Genomic DNA, 12,003 nt, shown 5'->3' on the forward strand with positions numbered 1-12,003 from the left:
AGATTCTTAATCAACTCAGTCACTGGTGACCAGTGAAGCTGCATGAAGGCAACCTGGGCAGCAGGCGGGTACCCCACCAGGGATGGCCACGGTGGTGATTTTCTGGGTGCAAGTGGGTGTGGCCGTAGATTCCCCCGAGAGGGGCAAGATACCTGCTGCCAGCACGTGCCCAAAGATGACTTCGGACACATCTGTGGGCGCCACGGAGGCCCTCCTCAGGGCTTCTTTGATGACGACAGCGCCCAGCTCATGCACAGGGACCGTGGACAGGACGCCGTTGAAAGTGCCTGGGTGCAAAGGGGACAGACACTGAGGGGCTGCTTGAGGGGGGCCCGACCCCCAGCGACCGACCGCCCCCCTACCCGGGGAAGGAAACGCCCTCAGGTCGCGCGCCCCCTCAGACCACCCCTCAGACCACCCAGTCGCCCCACCCCGCCGCCGCCGCCTCACACCTGACTGGCTCTCGAGCCACCAATCAGCGCGCTCGCCAGACGGCGCCTCTCCGCGCCAGCCAATGGGGGCGCCGGGCGCCGCGATGGCTCTACCCGGGGAGCCAATCAGCGCCGGCGAGCAGACGAGGCCCCGCCCCGTGTCACCACCGCCTGAGCGGGGCGAGGGGGCTGCCCAGTCGGACTTCTGGGAGGCGCGAGGTGAGGCGAGGCGAGGCGAGGGGAGGTGCACTCGGCTCCAGCCTCGCGGGTCTGAGGGTGTTTACTCACCGATGGCGGTGCGCGTCGCCGAGACGATGACCACGGGGTCGACGTTTGCACTCATGTCGCCGCACGTCCAGCAGCTTCCTTCCGAACTGCCCGAGTCCCGGCGCCGTCGGCTAGTAAAAGCCGAGTCCACCCGCCCAGCCGCTGACGCGCAGGGCGGGGCCTATCTAGGACACGCCCGTCGCCCTCTCGCCACGCCCCTTCCCTCCGCGCTTGCGCGGGGGCCACAGCAAGGCCTAAAGTGACTGGAAGGAATGGCTGGAACCTCCTCAGGCCGTCGTTGGGTTTTTTCAGCTCCCCCGTGCTAGCTCTTTTCTCGGACCTTTTGGCTTGGCGGAGCGGATTTTTCATCTTTGATTGCAGAGGTTTTCCGAGTCGTTGAAAAGTGGCAGTGGGCATGTCTAGGATTCTCCCTAGGGGGCTCCCTGGGGGAGCCTTGGATGAAGCCCTCTTGGCTGGCAAAATGGCCCCAGGTTGTTTTTTTTGTGTGTGTCTTTTTTACCTTGTTGCCCGTCATCTTTTCCCTTCTTTTCGACACAGTCTGTTCTTGTCGAGGTTTGCTTGGAGACACTGCGAACCCTAGGCGCAGCGCTTGACCTGCAGGGCTTTATTTAGAGTTCTAGGAAGGAGCTGGCAGCTTCCTGACTTGCTGTTGTCAGATAGGAGAGAGAACTAACTTGCCTGAGATCTCTCGCTTTTTGGATGGGACCTACTTCAAAGGCAACTAAATGTTTGCGAATGGGCGTTTAACAGCCCCCCTCTCCTCGTAGGGATTTGAGAGGCATTAAAAAGGTGAGAGGAAGCAGGACAAATCAGTGTTAATACTGGCATGGAGTGTTTGTACACAGGGTAAACATTCGGGCAGGCCGGGTAATGGTGGTGGCAGGAACCCATAGCCGGCAGGAATGGGCCCCACTTGTGTTCTCCCAAGTTGGTCCAAAGAATCCTCTGATCTCTGGCCAGTGTTGAAGGCAGGACATGGCCTCCAGTTGGTAGCCAGCTCCCACAGGGCAAAAAAGTGTGCTCAGTGAACGAGGAGAGGAAAAGGATCTTCAGTCATTGTGGAGCTTGTGCGGTGTGGAAGTGTGTGCCCACCTTCGGAACAAGCAGATGCCCAGCTTGATGCCGCAGTGCGCATAGGGGAGATAGAACTTCATTGTGAGGCCCCCCAAAGCACAGTGGGCCTCTCTGCCCTCCCACTTTTCCATTGTTTTTGGTTTTGTTTTGTTTTTTAATTTTAGTTTTGGGGACCCATTCATCAATCAGTGCTCAGAGGTTACTTCTGGCTCTGTGCTCAAGGACCACTCCTGGAAGTCTTGGGAACCAGATGGGGGATAAGCCTGGACAGCTGCATGCAAGGCAAAAAAAGCCCTATTTCTGAACTGTCCCTTCAGCCCCAGCACTTTGTTTAAGCAGCTCTAGTCAAGCGAGCTATGTGTTCTTTCTCTAGTCATGCTGCCATCTGGGGGAAGGTTAAACTTTTGGAGTGCTCATTGTATGAAAAGTTCAATTAACAGTGCCCAATAAAAAGGGGCTATTAGCACCAGACAGGTAATCTAGTGCATTTGCCTTGCATGGGACTAACCTGGGCTTGATCCCTGGTACTACAGATGTTTCCCCATGCCCTGCCAGTTGTGATCCTGAAGCAGAGCGTGAATTAACCCCTGAGTATTTCCGGGTGTAGCACAATGAACTGTTTCCACATCCCACCAGGCAAGTCTGAGCAATGGAGCCCAAGAGATCGCCTGGGATTATCTCACTATCCAGGCTGCAATGCCGCCCATATTTACGCAATCCTTGTTACAAGTTATGTATTTAAAAATTACCTAGTTAAAAAAAAATTACCTAGTAATGAGTCATTTCTGAATATTATATACTTAGAAATTATATGGAATTTATATATAACATATAAATTCTGTATTCTGTATTATATTGCATAATAAAGTAAAACAATTATAGATGTAATTATTAAATTATTGTATAATGTAATTTAGAAATTATATTTTATAAATATTATGTAATATTAAAGTAGTCTTTTTTACAATTCCTTCAGCATTGATTTTGCTACTCTTACCAACCTATTTAGTGTCCTAATATTTCCCCAAGTTAAAGTAGATTGAAATGCATGAGATTGAAAGGTATGAGAGTGTTTGAAGGGAGCATTTACTTATTGGTATTTTGTTCTTTCCTGACTTCAGGATTGATCTTGTTCTGTCAAGATCATAAGTGAAAAGGTTGTGGGGCTAGAGCACTAGCACAGTGGATAGAGTGTTTGTCTTATACTCAGCCAACCCAATTCAAACCCTTGAATACCAGTGGTGTAGCCTAAAACCCTCAAAAGGTTGTTTTAACAGTTTAGATAAAGTTTGTAGGTTAGTGGCCAGAACAATAGTACAGTGGGTAGGGTATTATTTGTCTTAAAGGTATCCAATCCAGGCTCAAATCTCACCTTCCCATATGGTCCCCTGAGCCAGCTAGGAGTCATTTCTGAATGTAGAGCAGCCCTGAGCACCTGTGCTACCCTGCCAAGAGTTGGCAGTTTATTGGAGGCAGTGATAGTACAGAGGGCAGGGTGTTTGCCTTACACATGGCTGACTCAGGTTCAATCCTCAGCATTCCTTGTGTCCCCCCAGGAGTAATACCTGAGTACAGAGTCAGAAGAGAAACAAGTTCACAGTTTGGGTCCAGAGAGTATCACAATCTAGGTTTGATCCCTAGCACCCCATATGGTCCCCCAATCCCCACCAGTAGTATCTGAGCACAAAGCTAGGAATAAACCCTGAGCAAAGCCCGATGTTACCTAAAAATTATAAGTAAGTTTGAAGTTTGGGGACCCAAAGGATGGTACTGTGGGCAAAGTGCTTAAGATGATGTTTACCGGGGGCCGGGCGGTGGCGCTGGAGGTAAGGTGCCTGCCTTGCCTGCGCTAACCTAGGACGGATCTCGGTTCGATCCCCCGGCGTCCCATATGGTCCCCCAAGAAGCCAGGAGCAACTTCTGAGCGCATAGCCAGGAGTAACCCCTGAGCCTCACAGGGTGTGGCCCAAAAACCAAAAAAAAAAAAAAAAAAAAAAAGATGATGTTTACCTTGCATGCAGCTAATACAGGTTTGAATTCCTGGACGACATTTGTCCCCTGAACATGACCAGGAAGGATTCTTGAGTGAAAAGCGAAGAGTAAGTAAGCCCTGAGCACAACTGATAGTAGCCCCAAAAGAAAAAAGAAAAAAATTTGAAGTTTGCAGCTGACATCCAGATTATCGCTATGAAGATGCCATTCACTCAGGAGCCATTGATGACTGCTCACAATTCTATTTATAACCATGCTAGATCCCATCACCCCGGACCTTATGTGTTACACATTAAAAGGACAAAAGCCGACAAGCCTAGGTTCTCTTCAAGGGGATTCATTTCCAACCTCATTCTGCTCAGCCCTGACTGCACATGACCAGCCAGCCAGTTTTGAGGGATTTTCAGGATGGAAATAACCATCTGTCTCAGTCTCTCTGGATGTACAAGGGGATCCCCATTCCGCCCAATGCACTAGACAGCCACTCCACGACATCCAACCTTGCATTCCACAGTATGCAGCAGGGTGACAAGAATCCCACAGCCAGATGCACCCAGGGGGTGTCCCAAGGAGATCGCCCCTCCTTGCATGTTAACCTGAGGGGAAACAAATGAAATCATTCTTGTTCTGCACAAAGGGATGAATGCTCACACCTTTGTAGGGGGTGCTGCAGGCTTTCAGCCATATCTGTAGAAATGCCTTGTGGAATGGAACAGAAGAGGGAGATGCTGGTTCTGGGGAGTTGAGGAATAGGTAAGGGGCTCCTGAAGCCCTCTGCCAGCTCTTAGGACTGCTGGTTCCCTCTCACCTTCTCTGGGTCTAATCCCAGTTCTTTCATGATTGCCACGGAGAGGACTGCAAAGGCTTCATTGATTTCAAATGTATCCACATCACCCAGGGACCACACTGCCTTTTCAACCTTGAAGAAAGAGTAATGGGTCAGAGGGCAGAACCATTCCTCACTGAACATGCAAAGCAGGATGTACTGTGCAGTATTGAGTGGGTTAGGGTTACGGTTAGGTATGGGAGTCAAGGGTGTACAGCACAGGATCACATATACATGATGGAGCCTGAGTTTGTTTCCAACTACTGCAAAAACTAAATAAAAAAGGGAGGGTGGGGCCCGGAGAGATAGCACAGCGGCGTTTGCCTTGCAAGCAGCCGATCCAGGACCAAAGGTGGTTGGTTTGAATCCCGGTGTCCCATATTGTCCCCCGTGCCTGCCAGGAGCTATTTCTGAGCAGACAGCCAGGAGTAACCCCTGAGCACCGAGGGTGTGGCCCAAAAACCAAAAAAAAAAAAAAAAAAAAAAAAAGGGAGGGTGGATAGCCTGTACAGAGGGTGAGGCTCTTGTCTTGCACATTCCCAATTCACGGAGGGAGGGAGGGAGGGAGGGAGGGAGGGAGGGAGGGAGGGAGGGAGGGAGGGAGGGAGGGAGGGAGGGAAGGGAGGGAGGGAAGGGAGGAAGGAAGGAAGGAAGGAAGGAAGGAAGGAAGGAAGGAAGGAAGGAAGGAAGGAAGGAAGGAAGGAAGGAAGGAAGGAAGGAAGGAAGGAAGGAAGTTGAGAAAGAGGGGCCAGAGCGATAGAACCTGGGTTCGAGTCCTGTTATTATCTCATATGTCCCCCAAGTCAGGAGCAATTTCTGGGCACATAGCCAGGAGTAACCCCTGAGAGTCCCTGGGTGTGACCAAAGAAGACTAGAGAGAGAGAAAGAGAGAAATGATATAGCCCTTACCTGCAACCAACCCGGATTTGATCTCTGGCATCCATATGGTTCACCGAACACCATATTATTCCTGGGTGAGTGCAGAGCTAGGAGTAACCTCTGAGCACTTCTGGGTGTGACCCAAAGTGGGGGAAAAGTAAAAAGAAAACAAATAGGTATCAATTCAGTCCTTGGATGGAGCTAGAGCGAATCATGCAGAGTGAAGTGAATCAAAGGAGAAATACCTAATGATGTTCTCAAAAATGGAGTAGAAAGAAATACAGTAAAGGAATGAACAGTGAACTATGATAACAGAATAGAGTCAGCCTATCAGTAGAAGTAGAGGGTGGTGAGATGGAAGGTAGAAAAGGGGCCCGGACCCCCAAGCCAGGAGTGACTTCTGAGCGCATAGCCAGGAGTAACCCCTGAGCATCACCGGGTGTGGCCCAAAAACCAAAAAAAAAAAAAAAAAAAAAAAAAAAAAAGAAGAAGAAAAGGGGCCCGGAGAGATAGCACAGCGGCGTTTGCCTTGCAAGCAGCCGATCCAGGACCAAAGGTGGTTGGTTCGAATCACGGTGTCCCATATGGTCCCCCATGCCTGCCAGGAGCTGTTTCTGAGCAGACAGCCAGGAGTAACTCCTGAGCACCGCTGGGTGTGGCCCAAACACCAAAAAAAAAAAAAAAAAAAGGAAGGTAGAAAAGGTATTGATGATGGTAGTGGAAGTAGGAAGCTGTAGCAACACTGAATTCCTGAACACTCACAGTATTATATAGCACAGTACCTAAACTACTTTTCTTTATTTATGGAAGGAGGGTTTGTTCTTTTTTTTTTTTTTTTTTTTTTTTTTTTTTTGCTGGGTTTCATGGCTTTATTCCAGAAAGCCAGAATTACAGAGTTAGGAGTTATCACTGGGACCCTTATTTTTGCCAAAATGGGCAACATATTCACAAAACACCAGTTGTACTGCATTAGCCACTTGGCCTGGCCCGTCTTCTTCTCTTCCTGCATGGCTACCCTGGGAGTCTGGTTTTTCACTTTCCTTGTACAGACCAGAGATCTATGGGATCTAGCATTCGGCTGGCAACATCTAGAGTTGTTAGTGTCTCCCCATTCCCACACTGGCCCAGGGGGGCTACATGACTCTTGATCTGAGTACCATCTCCTGTCACCTGTCATTTCTTTTTGTTGTTGCTTTTATTTTTGTTTTGTTTTGTTTTGGAGTCACACCAGGCAATGTTCAGGGCTTATTCCTTGCTCTGAGCCCAGAAATCTCTTCCGGTGTGTTTGGGAGACCCTCTGGGATGCTGGGAATTGAAACTGGGCAGAAGTGTGCAAGGTAAGGTGCCTACCTGTTGCACTATCTCCCCAGGCCCCAAACCCATTCATTTCTAAGTCTATACTAAACTTATTTTTGTACACATATCTCAGCATGTGACACACCACCCAGCATACTGTGAGGAAGCAAGTACTTGGGGACATATCTGCACTGCAGCCCTTATATATTGTCCATTCCAGCCACTGTGTCACTCAGGCAGTGACTAATGAAGACAAGTCTTTGCTGCAGACACCAATATGGGCACAAAGATTGCTCCTCTGGCCAATTCTAGTCTGTTGCAACAGATATGAGAAGTAAACTCTTTTCCCAGATGTGGTAAGAGCATAAATTAGCAAACACTCAAAGGTATCAAACCCAGACATATCAGACATCAGAATGAATACTAAGTGGGAAATTAGCTAAGACCAGTAAGACCAGTAAATTGGCTAACACCAGTAAGATAGGGAGTCATAAGCTTAATGCCAAAACAGTTTTTGTGACTTAGAGCACTGAATCTTGGGAGCTAATACAAAAGCAGGGCACTTGCCTTCCATGTAGCCAACCCTGGTTTGATTCCTAGCATTGCATATGGACCACTGAGTACTGCAGGGGTGAACCCTAAACACAGAGCCAGGAATACTCTGAGTGCCTCTGGGAATAACCCAAACAAAAATCAAACAAGATGTCTTTGACATAACTGATTTAATGAGAGAGACCTTAGAGCTGCACAAAGGTAGCCTTGCCTTGGAAATGAGACTTTACTTGTTTCTTGAGGCTGCCTCCCTGCAAGAGCTGATGTGATCATAATGAAAAAGTGTAGTGCCCTGCATCATAGTGATTTTTCTGGTCACCTCCATGAATGGCTCTTCCTTGTTCAGACCAAGCCAAGCTTTCTTTCAGTTTCCTTAAAGAAGTCAATGGAAAAACATGGTGTTGATTCAGCTTTGCTAGGTCATGCCTATGTGTGAAGCAGGTACATGTTACCAGTCAATGACTCCTAAATAGCACTCTTTCAGAAAATATGAAACATATGGTAGCCAGAGAGAACATTTGAGAACATCATCAAGAAGCCCATCTGAAGCATTAGCAGGGGTCACCATCCCTATTCTGTCCTTCAAGAAGTAGGGCTTGAGCTTACACATGCTTTCCAGGCTGCTGCCACGGCGAGGAAATTCATCAGTTTTCACTTCAGTGAGACCTGCAGGAAGGCAAGTCAATGAGCCACAGTTAGTTTATAGACCACAGCCAGTATACTCACAATGGCCAAGTTCAAGCTGAACCTGAGGGTTTCATTCTGCACAAAGAATGCTCGGTGCCAGCAGGACCAGGTAAACAGAGCAAGGATGCTGCATGCTAATCCCCAGGTGGGCACTGTCCTTGGGAGACTGAGGCCTACTGACCTCTCAGGTGACACAAATCCTGTTCTTTGTGCAAAGGTGACTGGTTTAGAGGCCAGGACGTGGCAGATTATAACAAACTGCCACAGGGATGTGCAGCCAATCTGATAATAGCTGAGAAGAGGTATGTTTCAATCATGCAACCACTGGCCATTTTCCACATGATAGTGTGATGTCCTCCAAGTCACCCTGAAATAGCAGGGAGATACCCTGAATCGACATTCCTGACAGACTGCCTGGGAGGACACCAGTCCACCAATAACCTCAAAATTATGTTTCAGCCGCTCGGGAAAAGCAGGGGGTCCACACAGTGTGTGTCTCTCTCCCGTATGACTTATTTCACTCAGTATAACAATTTCCATATACATCCATATATGCTGTATTAAATATTAATTATATAGTACTGGATGGTGCATGGATAGTAGAGCCTTTCTTGGCCCATGGCCTGCAGCCCCTTTTAGCCTGGCAGGTTTGTAGGTTCAGGATAACGGCAAGGAAATGATCCACAACAGTCAGATTTCAGGAGACTTGAAGTTTTATTAATAAGGCCCTAACCACCATGTGCATATCTTACATGGCTTCTAAGCTAAATAGACTGCATCCATAGTGTCTCTGATTTCTCTTTCCCTTGCGGCATCTTTCTTGCTGAAGCTCTCTCACCCCCTCTCCAGGCCACTTTAATTAGCAACCACAGACCCCTCTTAGCTGTAGGCTGGTAAGATTAGTATTTGGCTGTAGGAGGGGTAACACATGTATAGGAAAATTTCATGACTTCATCTCTCCAGACAGTTGCATAATATTCCATTGTGTGTATGTACCACAGTTTCTTTAGCCATTTATCTGTTGAAGGGCATCTTGGTTGTTTCCAGAGTCTGGCTATTGTAAATAGTGCTGCAATGAATTTAGGTGTGAGGAAGGGATTTTTGTATTGTATTTTTGTGTATCCCTAAGAGTGGTATAGCTGAATCATATGGGAGCTCAATGTCCAGTTTTCTTTTCTTTTCTTTTTAAATATGGAATGCTTCACAAATTTGCGTGTCATTCTTGTGCAGGGATCATGCTAATCTTCTCTGTATAGTTCCAATTTTAGTATATGTGCTGCCAAAGTGAGCACAATGTCCAGTTTTTTGAAATATCTCCATATTGCTTTCCATAAAGGCTGGACTAGATGGCATTCCCACCAGCAATAAATGAGTGTTCCTTTATCTCCATAACCCTGCCAGCACTGATAGTTCTTGTTCTTTATGATGTGTGTCAATCTCTGTGGGTGAGATGGTACCTCATTGTTGTTTTCATTTGTCTCTCCCTGATGTTTAGTGATGTGGAACATTTTTTCATGTGCCCTTTGGCCATTTGTATTTCTTCTTTGACAAAGTGTCTGTTCATTTCTTCTCCCCATTTTTTGATGGGGTTAGATGATTTTTTTTTCTTGCTAAGTTCTGTCAGTACCTTGTATATCTTAGATATTAGCCCCTTGTCAGATGGGTATTGGTTGAATAGTTTCTCCCATTCTGTGGGTATGATCTTTAATTTTAAACTATCAGTCTTCTTTACAGTGCAAATTACAATTTGAGCACAAAGGTCAATTTTGTTTTGTTTGTTTATTTTTTGGGAACACCCGGCAGCGCTCAAGGGTTACTCTTGGCTCTGTGTTCAGAAATTGCTCCTGGCAAGCTCTGGGGACCATATGGGATGCCGGAAATTGAACCCAGGTCTGTCCTGGGTCGGCTGCATGCAAAGCAAAGGCCCTACTGCTGTGCTATCTCTCCAACTCCTGCAAAGGTTCTTTTAGTTAGCTAAAAAAAAAAGTGTAGGCCATCTCTCCCGCGCCGTGTCACCGGGGTGCCTGTGCCTCTGCTCCTGCTCGCCCTCTCTTTTCTCCTGGCCAGACCCCTGCGGCCTTCAACTGCAACGATGAAACAGAATTTAGAAACTTTATTGTTTGGCTAGAAGACCAGAAGATCAGACATTACAAGATTGAAGAAAGAGGTGATTTAAGAAACATCCACAGCAGTGAGTGGCCCAAGTTCTTTGAAAAGTATCTCAGAGATGTTAATTGTCCTTTCAAGATTCAAAATCGACAAGAAGCAATTGACTGGCTTCTTGACTTAGTAGTTAGACTTGAATATGGAGATAATGCTGAAAAAATACAAAGATTTATCTCCTAATCATACAAGAAACTCTGACAATACAGCTAAAAATGCAGAACCATTGATCAATTTGGATGTAACTAACCCTGACTAAGGCTGGTGTCATGGCTTTGGCCAATCTTCTTCAGATTCAGCGTCATGATGATTACCTGGTAATGCTTAAGGCATTCGCATTTTGGTCCAGGAGCCTGACACAGGATGCAGTTGCTAAAGCTTATCAAACAAAAGAGGGCCTGCCTGTTACTTTAGAGAAGCATATTCTCGGTTTTGACACAGGAGATGCAGTTCTTTATTTATTTGGTTTTTGGGTCACACCTGGCAGCGCTCAGGGGTTACTCCTGGCTCTATGCTCAGAAATCGCTCCTGGCAGTCTCGGGGGACTATATGGGATGCCGGGTTTCGAACCGCTGGGATTCGAACCACCGACCTTTTGCATGCAAGGCAAATGCATTACCTCCATGCTATCTCTCCAACCCCAGGAGATGCAGTTCTTAATAAAACTGCTCAAATTCTGCGATTGCTGCATATAGAAGAGCTACAGACAAAAATTAATGAAGACTTAGTAGCTGTTCAGGCAATTATTGCCTATCCAAAGATAGACCACAGACTGGAAAAAGTTGGAAGACAAACATTTATAGGATTTTAGTTTCTCCCCTCCTTAGTACCATTGGAATCATGTACACTCTGGCATGTGCTTGGAAATCAAATGTCACGTTTTCCAGGTTGGAAGCCCAGAAAATTGACTTTGTTCTAGAGATTTACCATCACTGCATTTTCTTTAATAAAGTTGGGGAAAGTGGGGAAAAATGGGAAGTGTATTGGAAGTTTCATGCCCCAGTTCCAAAATATTAGAGTGATATGGGTCTGGAAGCAAACACTGATGAAGGAAATAATCCACATACGGTTAAAAGGATAAAACAGGTTCAGGACAGGCCCGGAGAGATAGCACAGCGGTGTTTGCCTTGCAAGCAGCCGATCCAGGACCAAAGGTGGTTGGTTCAAATCCCGGTGTCCCATATGGTCCCCCGTGCCTGCCAGGAGCTATTTCTGAGCAGACAGCCAGGAGTAACCCCTGAGCACCGCTGGGTGTGCCCCCCCTCCAAAAAAAAAAAAAAAACAGGTTCAGGAATTTCCACATGTAAGCCTTCCACTCCTCAGAAACAGATAGCTCAGTGGTGGAAAACTAAACTCGCAAGCTTTTCCCCCATCCCCAGACCCAAGTCTTTATTTAGGAAGTACCAGACCACACCCTGGGGTAGAGAACAGGTGTTCTAAGGCACCAATCCAAAAGATGCTTTCATCCAAAGGTACTTCTGACCATGAGTAACAAGCATATCCTGAATAGGATGGAACCTGGTTAACCTATCAGGAAAGAGGAAGAAGTATACCCTTTTCTCTTTCTAAAACCTTGTGGCAGCCAAACCTGAAACATTCTCCCTTAAACATTAAGTGCTGATTCTAAAAGTTAAAAACCAGGAACAGGGCTAGGGAGATAGAATAGTGAATAAGTTAGTTTTGTTTGGGGGCCACATCCATTAATGCTCAGGGGTTATTCCTGGATCTGCACTCAGAGATCACTTTAGGCAGTGCTTGGGGCAGGGGTTATTAGGAATCAAATCCAGATTGTTCCCATCAATGCAAATTTCTTAT

The 12,003-nt window shown here is 46.9% G+C and overlaps 2 protein-coding genes and 1 non-coding gene across 3 annotated transcripts in view; 1 reads left to right on the forward strand and 2 right to left on the reverse strand.

The window, feature by feature from the left end:
* ACAT2 (acetyl-CoA acetyltransferase 2) overlaps positions 1 to 841 on the reverse strand; it is a 14,369-nt gene extending 13,528 nt beyond the window's left edge. The window contains exons 1-2 of the mRNA XM_049765387.1: positions 720 to 841; positions 153 to 287 (exon numbers count right to left, since the gene is read on the reverse strand). Coding sequence (XP_049621344.1) covers positions 153 to 287; positions 720 to 774 — 190 coding nt within the window. The 5' untranslated portion in view covers positions 775 to 841. The remainder of the gene's footprint in view (positions 1 to 152; positions 288 to 719) is intronic.
* A 7,224-nt stretch (positions 842 to 8,065) lies between these two features.
* Positions 8,066 to 10,999, forward strand: LOC125995732 (RNA transcription, translation and transport factor protein-like). The gene is given in 5 exon segments (XM_049764738.1): positions 8,066 to 8,134; positions 10,093 to 10,347; positions 10,349 to 10,443; positions 10,445 to 10,653; positions 10,842 to 10,999. Coding segments are annotated over 5 exon segments (786 nt in total).
* LOC125996693 (U6 spliceosomal RNA) lies at positions 9,211 to 9,317 on the reverse strand. The gene has a single exon (XR_007491375.1). It is a non-coding gene; the product is annotated as a U6 spliceosomal RNA (small nuclear RNA).
* Positions 11,000 to 12,003: the final 1,004 nt, after the last annotated feature.

This window comes from Suncus etruscus, chromosome 18 (genome assembly GCF_024139225.1).
Source record: "Suncus etruscus isolate mSunEtr1 chromosome 18, mSunEtr1.pri.cur, whole genome shotgun sequence".
NCBI classification, from domain to species: domain Eukaryota; kingdom Metazoa; phylum Chordata; class Mammalia; order Eulipotyphla; family Soricidae; genus Suncus; species Suncus etruscus.